The sequence below is a fragment of the Cydia fagiglandana genome, chromosome 13 (assembly GCF_963556715.1).
Source record: "Cydia fagiglandana chromosome 13, ilCydFagi1.1, whole genome shotgun sequence".
Lineage (NCBI taxonomy): Eukaryota > Metazoa > Arthropoda > Insecta > Lepidoptera > Tortricidae > Cydia > Cydia fagiglandana.
In genome coordinates, this window is record NC_085944.1 from 7,529,342 (window position 1) to 7,541,562 (window position 12,221).

At 36.9% G+C, this 12,221-nt stretch overlaps 1 protein-coding gene across 2 annotated transcripts in view; it reads right to left on the reverse strand.

Annotated features, from left to right (window-relative positions):
- Positions 1-963: 963 nt before the first annotated feature.
- LOC134670160 (integrin alpha-PS1) overlaps positions 964-12,221 on the reverse strand; it is an 88,437-nt gene continuing 77,179 nt past the window's right edge. For both annotated transcript variants that reach the window (XM_063527852.1, XM_063527851.1), the window contains 13 exons: positions 11,603-11,716; positions 10,935-11,146; positions 10,235-10,460; positions 9,375-9,771; positions 8,719-9,096; positions 8,224-8,419; positions 7,735-7,886; positions 6,962-7,212; positions 6,389-6,491; positions 5,931-6,066; positions 5,003-5,295; positions 4,588-4,812; positions 964-4,339 (listed from right to left, as the gene is read on the reverse strand). In XM_063527852.1, coding sequence (XP_063383922.1) covers positions 4,103-4,339; positions 4,588-4,812; positions 5,003-5,295; positions 5,931-6,066; positions 6,389-6,491; positions 6,962-7,212; positions 7,735-7,886; positions 8,224-8,419; positions 8,719-9,096; positions 9,375-9,771; positions 10,235-10,460; positions 10,935-11,146; positions 11,603-11,716 — 2,920 coding nt within the window. In that variant the 3' untranslated portion in view covers positions 964-4,102. The remainder of the gene's footprint in view (positions 4,340-4,587; positions 4,813-5,002; positions 5,296-5,930; positions 6,067-6,388; positions 6,492-6,961; positions 7,213-7,734; positions 7,887-8,223; positions 8,420-8,718; positions 9,097-9,374; positions 9,772-10,234; positions 10,461-10,934; positions 11,147-11,602; positions 11,717-12,221) is intronic.

A 12,221-nucleotide genomic window follows, 5' to 3' on the forward strand; every position in this document is an offset into this window, starting at 1 on the left:
TTAATTCTTATTCGTAGAGTTGGCTATTTCATGATCTGAACGGCCATTCTATAAACCAAATGTTCATGAAATTATCATAATATATTCACGATGTGACTGCAAAAGTTTGGCCATTTCATATACTAATAATTCGTATGTCATAGCCGGTTCTTATTCGTAGAGTTGGCTATTTCATGATCTGAACGGCCATTCTATAGAACAAAATGTTCATTAAATCATCATAATATATTCACGATGTGACTGCAAAAGTTTGGCCATTTCATATACTAATAATTCGTATGTCATAGCCGGTTCTTATTCGTAGAGTTGGCTATTTCATGATCTGAACGGCCATTCTATAGAACAAAATGTTCATTAAATCATCATAATATATTCACGATGTGACTGCAAAAGTTTGGCCATTTCATATACTAATAATTCGTATGTCATAGCCGGTTCTTATTCGTAGAGTTGGCTATTTCACGATCTGAACGGCCATTCTATAGAACAAAATGTTCATTAAATCATCATAATATATTCACGATGTGACTGCAAATGTTTGGCCATTTCATATACTAATAAGACTCATCAGCGTACTCCTGACACCACGTCATATAGTAGCCGGCTATTTCGTGAACTGAAATGGCCGGTCAGATCATGAAATGCCTAATTTTACAATACTAGCTACGATACAAACGTATTACTAGTTTATTTATTATTATTTATGTTATGTTTGCTAGGTTTTATGAATAATTTAGTCTAAGGACTCTTATCACGCGATGTCTATTTTTTTTTATTTACACGATCAGTATTGTATTTTGCTGATATGTATTGCGTAGGCGCTAAGATATACCATTTGCACAACTTGGGGCCTTAACTAAAACTATTAGTTATCAATCATGACACTAGTCCAATCCGGTGAAAATAGTTACATACTTGAACTTTTATAAAATGGGGTCCAGATAGTAAAATAAAACCAAAAACTAGGAGATGGCACTTTTTATTAGTTTGCATCAATGGTCAAATAAGTAGGTAGGTAAGATTATTTTTGACTCAGTAGAAACCAAAATGTAAATAAATTAAGAAAACATACAATGTAAATAGATATTCCAAGGTCGAGTTTTGTAAAAAAATATATCCTGTAGCGCCTATCTATCAAATGCGGTTGCTAGAAGACAGGCAAACGAGTCTTTTATAAAATTCGACCTAGGTAGAAATGTTAAAATCGTTGTACAACTTGAACTTTGAATACAAAATGTTTTTGAAAATAATCACAATTATAATATTTTTACTTTAGAGTTTATTACTAACAATAAAAAAGCTATCTTATTATATTGACCTACTACTTACGCATTTATGGGTGAGACCGTCTGTTTTGCTGCGTAATTTCTTATGCGACTATTGTTGAAGTTTTTTTCATCTATTTGACAAATATAGCAACATAATTTGGCAAATCCAATTAAGGTACCTGCGCCAAAGAAGGCCCACCGTAATTTTTATTTTATTTTTCTTATCTTTAAATATGAACTTGAAGTTTTGTGTATGGTACTTAGTAGCGGACGCAAACTTTGAACCCATTTACACTTATAAAAGTAGGTATAGCAATAGTTAAAAGTATAGCAAAGCAAGTAATAGCACTTATAAATTTTGAAAGTATGTAAGCAATAGAAAGGGGCCGGGCCTTATTTAACGAACATTATGAAAAATGATTTATATAAAAATAAGGTTAATTTTTATCAGTCCTTTTTTCATTGTGTCATTCAAATACTTCTTGCAGTGCCACTAAGAGTGACATTCCATTTCCAACTGCAGCTGCAATACTGTTCATTTTACTATGGAAACGCGTCGCTGTCATTGTCAATTTCCATATTAAAATTAACAGTATTGCAGCTGCAGTTGGAAATGGAATGTCACTCTAAATCAACACAACTTTTTTCCTAAGCCAAACTGCCGTTGACGTAATCTCAGGTAGTCAATTCCTTACATAACCCAACAAAAAATCTAACAAAAAGGACGGTCTCTCCCTTAAACTGACATTGACTGGTTTTAATTAATTTATGTAAAAAAATATCTAACTATGTACAACAAAAGAGCCGACATGTACCAATTATTTATATATTAAGATGTTAAGTACGAGTCTCCAACTCTCCATTCCTTATAACCAGTGCACTGAGATAAATTGCTAAAAAAAATCTATATTTAACAACGAATGTGCTCGCTATATTTCGCACAAATAAAAATAAGTACCTACAGAAGTTTCAAAAAATAAATGTACTTATTTTAAATTTCCCTTTATATATGTACATGTCGGCGGCCGATCGTAAGATCAGGCAGATCGAAATGTTCCTGTGTAATATTTTGACGATAGTCACATTAATCCAAGATATAGGTAGGATAGGTTCGTTAGGTTGCTTCAGATGCCCGAAGGGCAAACTGCCCAGAAATAGGAGCCCCGCGTAGCGGAGCTCCGTCGGCTCAGGGAACGAGTCAAAGATTTTCACGTTTCACGATATGCCTGATCTTACGATCGGCCGCCGACATACATACGTAACAATACGTATAAAGCCGGGATTCCAGTATATTCAGTGCAAAAATGCTTGTGCCGTACACTGGTGGAATCCCACCTTAAGATTGTGATAACAGATTTTAACAAAATACTAACCCCCTTAATCATAAAACTTTACGGGCCTGATTTAGTTAAAAATGTTTTATCGCTTTCTTACAAATACATAAGTCAAAATGACAGATAAGGATAAACGATTATTAGCTAAATTGAGGTTTGTAGCTTGTGTATGAATAAGGGGGTCACTCATTAATTGTTTAATTGTTATTGTTTAAGTAAGCAAATGTAATAGTTGACTAACTCCCTTACCTATTTATTTGTGCGAGTATAGAATGTTAAAATATTTTTAGTTACAGTATGTATTATAGGAAACTCATACTCTTAGTACAAAAACGTACTTTCACTAGTCAAATCTACAAATACTTTAAGTACAATAATGTCAACATACTTATTGAAACAACAAACTATGTACAATTATTACATGCAACCAAACTTTCGGGGCTGGGGGCCGATTTTTGAATTTCGACCACTCGATTTCGTGTATTTCGTTAAATAATATCTCCAAGGCTAGGGACTTAAATTCTACTAATAGAATTGAAATCGAGTGGTTAATAGCACTAGATTCCAAATTTTGATCGCTCGTATTTCAGAAATTAGCATTTTCCCGTTTTCCACCGACTTTCGAGTGACGAAATCGAGCGATCGAATTTCAAAAATCTGCCCCCTGTATTCGGAAACAATATATACGGTGCTTAGCACACTGGATCCGATTCGCATACGTGCGAGAGGGATGCCGCTATAATATGCGCATATCGTTGCCTCGCTCAAACATCGGAGAGACGTGCGAATCGGATCCAGTGTGCTAAGCGCCTATGATACTAATTTAACATCAATATCACTGCAACGCGCTCGCTTATATTAAAGTAAATGCGTTCCAAAGCAAACGCGAGATACGTAAAGTGTAAAAATAATTTGATATCATCAGTGAATACGCCCCTTGGACATTAATATGATTTAAGTAGATTGTTACTAAATAAGTGACCAGTTTCAATTTCCATACTCCTACTATAATACAGTTGTTCACCTTATCAATTGTTTTATGACTAGCAAAAGTCTAGTCATAGAAGTTAAGTAAATACCTTAATAACTTGTTATAAATATTATCTAAGTAAGGCAAGTATGTATTTACAGAAAGTACCCACATAGGTATATATTTGCATAGAATAAACAAGCATCTAACAAAAATCATTTATTATTTCAACACTCCCATTGGAAAATGCATTATTCCCACACAGAAAAAATAAGCATTACGAAACAATAAAAAATATTATATCGAGGATCGTGAAAAACATCAACAAAATAAAAAACCATGTTTCTCTTCAAAACATCACATTCACGCATTTTTCCTCTATGAAGACATCACAGTCAAAATATAAATTATTATAAATCACTAGACGGCGCCACACGCGCACCAAACATGATCCTTGTGCTCTACACAATTTATTAAGTCCCATTTTTGAAATGTAATGTTCTATTGGTCGTGGAAGAGTAATACTTCAGCTATCGTTTGTTATTCCTGTCCCGTCCAATGAACGGGCTGGACTCGTGATTGTTCTTCTCCAAGTTGCCCGACAACGTCGGGTCGGGTCTGCTCCTCTTGAAGAAGCCAAGCTTCCACAACGCGAGTATGAGCAGAATTAACACTATTAGTCCTACTATTACTGACACTATTATCACCCACAATGGCACTTCCGACGGTTCACTGATCTTTAAGTCTGGATACGCCACAGTTTCCACCTGTAATGAAAGAAGATGAGAAAATGAAGACTTTAGAAGCTAATTTAATTTAGAAAACAATATTATGCTACCTAATAATGGTTCAAATCATGAACGACATCGTCACTATCACAGATAACGATTCAAAATTAATACCGCCGAATTGACCGGTATAAATATCATAGGCAAATCGAAGTTAACATGGCTGACACACTTGTAGTCATCTGCCAGCGTGACAATCCACAGGACAAAGTTCTAAAAGTGCTTACCATCGTCATATCATCATCTTCCTTATTCTGATGAATGTTGTAATGAGCCGGGATGAGAATGTAGGCATTTGAGGCGATGTTGACGTGGCTGACGCGCGGGTAGTCCTCGACTAGCGTAGCGTTCCACAGGCGCGCTTTGATGGTGATGGTGGTCGCCTGCGCGCGCCCGAGCCGGTATATCACGCACTGGAACTGGATGCACTTTGCAGTCTTCTTCAGACAGTTCTGTGAAAATAAACCACTATTTAGTAAGTTACTTCACCTGTTGCATACAGCATATATGTAAATAAAAGACAACAAAAAAATATAGGTGAAAAATTTTGAAAAATTTAGACTTGCTGATTTGAGTATGCATTACGGAAAAAAAATATTTTTCAACGAGTATCAGATTTTCTAATTATATTACGTCCCTTACCATATTTACTACATTCTTTCGATGTCCATCTTTATCCGTATATGCTTCAGCTTTGATTATATTATCCTCCCGCTTCCTTCTAACTTTGTTCTCTGAAGCGCTCGAGTATTGAATGACGTTCTTGTAACTAGATTCATTGTACTTCTCATTGGAACTGACGCTCAGCTTGCCGCTTGTTCTAAACGGGTCTTCTTCCAGATTCTCCAAAATTGGTTCTGGAGTTCCAGGTCTCTTAGTTAATTTTAGGGGATTCACTTCCGTTTCCGCAATGAAGCATTCACCATTGCTCTGATCTGTAATTTGTATATTTAAATTATAATTACAAGAATCAGTAGTGACCGCACAGCGCAAGAGCTGTAAGTATAACAGGGAATAGCTTTCGGCAATAATATTATAAATCAGCTTTAAGAACCTGACTCATAAGCTATAGGGCCAAATTAGAAAGGTATACAGGGTGATTCCGGGGTCGTGGATCAAGCGATCAAGGCATGATACACAAGCCCATACTGAACAACTTTTACTATGGGACCAACTCCGAAATCGCGAAAAAAAAAATTGGTAGTTTCATACATTTCGGCCGATCACATGTTGTCGTGTTCTATGGGAAGGCCAGTTTTTTTTCGCGATTTCGGATTTGGTCCCATAGTAAAGCCAGCGATCAAGGCATAATACAGTGATCGGCCGAAATGTATGAAACTACCAATTTTTTTTTCGCGATTTCGGAGTTGGTCCCATAGTAAAAGTTGTTCAGTATGGGCTTGTGTATCATGCCTTGATCGCTTGCTCCACGACCCCGGAATCACCCTGTATAGGTATAGATACTTCTTAACAATTTAACATCCAAGCAGTAGCTAATTTTTCCTTTAATAACTAACTATGTATTAAAAACAGTGACTAGGTAAATAAGTTATACGAATAATTCACTTACCGGCCTCTCCGTCGACAGTGGGCACATCTTCCGGGTACAAGAGCCATTTGCCCTGAGCATTCTCAGACGCCACTTGGTGCGGCCAGGAGATCACGACTTGCAGCGAGGATACGCGCCATGGGCCTTCGTTGTAAACCTTTTAAGATATTTAAAACTTATAAGAAAAATAAGATTTTGATAAATGAGTCGCTTAACTTCAAACTCGGATAAATCCATGTGTCAGATCATGCAATTATGGTAATAGGGTAGATTTTTGCTGAGAAGGTCGAATGGATTTACCCGAGTTTGAAGTTAAGCGACACAAATATGAAGCAATTTGCCGGGGGACCTTTCTAATACTTATTTTAATCTATGATTTATTAATGAGATAGAAAACATTAAAAAATAGGTATACTTACCAACGAATAGAGAGTATTGCAAAAAGAAGTTCACTCTCACAAGTATGGTCAGTTACTTACCTGATAAGTGTGGACCACTCGTGTGCCAATGTCATCGAAGTGCTTCATAGCAGATTCACCCTTCACTTCTCCTCCGTAGAAAACTTGTTCGGGTCTTGCAGCACTACAAAACAATTAAACATTATTAATCCGTTCACCTATACCGGGTGTGGCCTGTAACATGAGCAAAAAATTAAACTATAAGCTGTACTCCTCATACTGACCAACATTTGGTTTAATTTTTAATACATTTTGAAGTTTATTCTAAGACGCAATGTATTGCGAATTTTGTTATGTTTAAGGCGTGACAAGCAACGTCAATCACAATGATATGGCGTGGCGATGGCGTCCATTGAAGATAATATTTATTTTGTATGAAAAATAGGGAGTCTAAATAATTCATAATTTTTAAAAGTTGTAGAACAAAAGTGTCACCGTTTGAGGAGTACAATCTATGTTTTAATTATTTGCTCATGTTACAGACCACACCCGGTATACCTACCTAAATATATTTAATTATGTTGTAATCGATACGATATACGATCTCATTTTTTTTTATTACTCCTAACCCTTAGAGTCATAGATATAATTTACCCTTTTATTAACAATTCAGCATTCTTCACAACCAACGCCTCAGCCACTGCCGGTTTCTTATTAGGGTACAGTTCCTTTGACGTAGAGTTGGTCCACACGGCGAACACCACCGACGGTTCGTTGTCCTCCAGGGCCCTGGCATCGAACCGCATGGTGATGGGTGTGGAGGCGTTTCCCTGGTTCTTGAAGGGGTTCTCCAGCATACAGGACACTACTGTCTTGTTGACGCTGGTGCAGATAATGTGTTTATCCTGAAATTTAAATACATATTAGGTGTAGTGCATATTTTCTTCTTAGTTCCTAACGTGGAAAATTTTCTAATTACCACAGCGGCAGAAATGACAAAGAGCTGAAACTGCAACAACTTTTGTTAGGCATTGTTACTTATTTTTAATTGATAAACTGAGTACCTCCAGGTGTATAGTTAACAATCCTTTGCCATCATAAAGTATTGTTAACTATGCATCTGCATTTTCTCTGAAACGTTCGTATTTGTCATGCTACTTCAGTCAACCGCAGTACCACAAAACAGATAAGTAGCAGTACTTTTTGTACTGGGACTGACTGAAATAGCATAACATACTGTTCGTGCGTTTCCGTGAAAATACGATGGGAAAGGATTATTCACTACATCTGTACACTTACATTGGTTGGGAGAAGTATTCCCTTCGGATAAGTCCGCACAGTTCATGACTTAATAATGTGAAGCATTATAAGTGTACTTAACTGGCCAGACTTGCTAACTTGCTAAAATATGAAATGACAGTACTTACGCTAATATTGGCAGCGATATAATGTAGACTAGAGTGATGCTGCACAAACAAGTGGCTCTCGTAAGCGGACTCTCCGTAGTTATCGACAGTAATAGACAGTTTAATTTCATCTTCCTGACCCAATGTTAAAGTGTATGATTTTCCATCATCAGCTGCAAACAAAAGAATAATAAGAATACTATCATTCTTAATAGTTAATACCTCTATGGTACGATCAAGGATTCTCGAGAATTTTCGAATATACCTACGAGTATATATTTATTTATTTTGGAATATCTCGAATTACGAGAATGTTACTGGTGTGAGGGATTATTAATTAAGATTTTAAAATGGCTCAAAATTTACGCCAAAAATACCGTATCAAGAACGTTTTAATAGATAAAAGTATGCTTGAAGACTCGAACCGAACTTGAAAACCAAATCTCTATAGAATAAGATCAGTAAAAAGTATCAGCCTGCGAATTAAGGGGTGTGTATCATCGCTCTTACCCTTCGGAAGTTGCAACACTGGGACCACAACAAGGTCGCTGATGCACACACCATCCGGTCCACAGTCGTTCAAGAAGTTCGCGGTGAATGTAGATGTCGCTGTCGCATTGAGCACAGGATAATCGTCGATGTTGGGCAATGCACGTGTCGTCGAGTATTTAGGCACTTCGTGAACTATTTTGTACGTTACTTGAAACTGCAATTAAGTAATACATGTATTATTTTAATTTAAAGTCGAGAATGATTACAAACTATAAATATCAGTACAAAGTCGTACAGTCAACATAAAAATTTCATTACCTACATCTTCAATGTATTTTTGCAAGGAGGTTGATTGTTTTATCTACCTTTCATCATTATAATAAAATTTAGTTGGATGTTGTTGGAGATGTTGTAGGAACTACGTTTAGTCGAAACAAAAAACATTTGTCTGTCGAGTTTTGGATGACGGAGTCAGGGTCAGGGCATGATTTAGAAATGTAATTGGGTACTTACTTTGATAGGTGTTTGAATGTCCCTTGTATTATTTTTCAGATACACCCAATGTTCCCTGCAAACCTCAGTATCCTTCTGCAATTGTATTGTCTTATCGATAACATTACTTTTATCTAAATCGAAGAACACTCTAGAGAATTTCTTTCCACCAGGAAAAGTTTCAGCCTCTATGACATAATTTACATTATGCAGTAAATTTTGAAGTGTGTTGACTAGAGACTTTATAATACAGCACGCTTGGAATTTAAAACAGGTGTAGTTTACTCCATTCATTTCGCAAGCCTGTATTGTAGGATCAATGTTGATGATAGTTTTCGATGGCTTTATGGAGGTTTTGATATCGATGATTGGTCTCGTTCGCAGAAGGGCTACACCACTCTGTAATATTAAATAATTACCATAAAAAAACCTTAGATAGTAAAGTCAATATGGAAAGTCAAAATACAGAACATCATGGAAATCCATGAAAGAGGCATATGTTCAACAGTGGACGCAAATATGCTGAGAAGAAGAAGAGATACTAAAGTCAATACATACATCCACCAGTAATTGGGAAGTTCTAAGACAAAAGATTCTATTGTTGATTACAGCTACAGTCCAAAATCAGTAGCCTCCTTATTGAAAACGTTAAAATAAAGATTTTCAAAAAAACTCACTTCTTCATAAGCTCCTACAAGTAAGTCTGGATACCCATTCGCATCTAAATCCACACCACCAGACAGCGAGTAACCGAATGTCTTCATAACACTAGGCAACGACTCAGCCGTTATCATTTGATCTGCCTTAGTATGCAATCCTTTCTTTCTGTCGCCAAGGTGTATGTATACCACTCCGTTGCCTTCGTATGGACTTCCAATAGCCACATCTTCGCAACCGTCCTTATTCAAATCTCCAGCATTTGCTATCGCTATGCCAAATTGAGATTCTTGTTTACCCGTAAGTCTTAGGTTATACTTTTGAGGAAAAACATAATTATCGTTGATGTATAAATAAACTGCGCCACCGGTATCTCTTGAGAAGTAGAATGGAGCGCCGATAAGGAGATCTGGTAATCTGAAAACAAAAGAACAATAATTGTATTCCATATCAAAACCTGAAGTTGTGAAAGCGTAAAAAATAATTTAGGTATTTTTAAAGAAGTTCTGTTGTGATCGGGTCCTTTTGTAGTTCATATTTACTTGAGTTCCTATATTCTCTGTATTATTTGTTTGCATATCATAGCAATAAATATTGTATTGTTCTACAGCAAATTTAAACTTTCATACATTTACTTTCATAATTCGATTTATGATTCCACACGTTCTAAATTGCAAACAATTGGTGAATTTTCGCACTATCTCCGATAGTAAAAAAAAGTAATTTGCTTACTTTCGGTTTCATAAAATCGATCCTCATTGTGCTTTCTTGGCATCAGCCGACGAGACGTCAAAGTTGATTTTAAACTGTTCTCTATTGAGTATAAAAGCTGAAAAGGGTCAACTCGTAATCATAAAAGTTAAAAAGAGACGATATTTACCCATCTCCGTTGACATCGGCCGACGACACCTCATAGCCGAAGTTGGATCCGAACTGTTCTCCATCAAGTATAAGATTTCTTTCTAGGATATCAATATCCGAGGAGCCCCAATCCTGGATGATACGCTTGCTGAAGATGACGACCTGGCCAGTGCCGCGGGACCGGGGCGCGCCTGCCGCGTACGACGACGTGTTCCCGAAGAAACTCGCCCCAGCTACTGACATGCCTGGAATGCGAATAGACCATGGTCAAGGCCTTTTTAAGTCTCCTGGTGGTCAAGTCTGACCTACTTGCATGAGTTGCGATCTCGCGCGTGATTCCATACATCTAGCGCGACTTCAAGTATGGACTTGCGCGTGAGAACCCAACTAATTCTAGATGTCAGTTGTGTGTATAAAAAAAATAGTTTTGTCTAAGCCAAGCCTGCCGAGACAAATATGACGTTTATGGTCGTTTTGAGACATAGTGTAACTCAATTTAGACGAAATTATGATTTTGTTTATTACATTCCATTACGTCCATAAACAGGGTCCACATTTATTTTGTACCACTTTAACGTATAATTTTCCCACTAGCATTGTGAATGACATTTGTTTTATAAGATCTTATTGAAGATAATTGGATCAATCCATTCCGATATCCGGTATAGCCCCAAATCAATTTAAATTATTTATAAACAGATTTTTAAACAATTCCCTACCTAGATAACTATATTTCTCAACCGGACTCTTCCCGTCAACAACCGGCGCCATATGCGAGAAGCTGTCCCTTTTGAACAGATCATCGTTCACATCCAGAGTGAATATGGTTCCTCGCCACGCGTAGGGCCCCGGGCTGCCCAGCAGCAGCGTGTCATCCTTCAGGAGGGAGCTGCTCACTCCCACTTGGCAGAGGCCGTATTCTTCGTGTTCCCTGGAAGCACGTTGATGAACAAGTTAAAGGTAACTGATAACTAAAAGGGATTCGTCAGACAAAATGAAGAACATATTTTTAGACGTATAGTACATATCCGAGCGATTGATTGTGGTATCTGCCTAAGGAAAAAATGTGCCCCCGAGTTTGACAAACTAAATTGCATAATACAGCACCATATGCGGAAGTGATTAACTCGTGGTAAGGGTACAGGCTGTACAGCGATATGTGAGCGATATCTACTTCGGTTGTCAAATTTGAGGCACATTTTGTACTTAGGCATGACATCTACAAAAAGATTACGTTAAAAAAAATATTAAATATTTTGATATATTAATATTACACAATGAAAGTAGACAAAGTGACCAACGCCCGTCCGTTTTCGGATATTCCAGTACCTTATAATCACTCTTTTCTGTAGAGTATGTACCTAATATGTATGACTAACTAACATACCTGGCGGTTGGCTTCCCCAAGCACGGCTCCCACATATCAGCAACCTCGAGATTGTTCGTCAGCGTATAGCACAGCCCCTGTCCGAACTGTGACTCCCCCGACTTTCGAATATACCTGTAACAGTAATTAGTATATTTTAGTACTTTACATATACATACATAGGATCAGCAGCATCTGTTGGATATGACTGTGATCTGTAGATATTTTTTTATACATATTTCTAGACATCAATCTACTAGCCCTTGTTAAAAAGTGTTGGTGTAGTGTATAATTATTTTCTATCGTATTTTCACAGAAACGTATGAACTTGTCTTGCTATTTCAATCAGTCTCGGTACAAAGAGTACTGAAGTTGACTGAAGTAGCATGACAAATACGAACCTTTCCGAGAAAATACGATGGAAAACAATTATGCACTATATCAGTAGTCTAGCAATTAGGCGTGTGATTTTCAAAACTGATACGAATTCCAGCTTGTATCAATGAATTTTTCGAAAGTCATACCTACGAAATGTCATTAATTGAATATCATCCCTTAGCAAGTGGTAGTAAAAAACCGGCTAGAAAGATTATGTTATGATCAAGCTAATCAGATTAACCTATGCTTTCTATTGTGATTT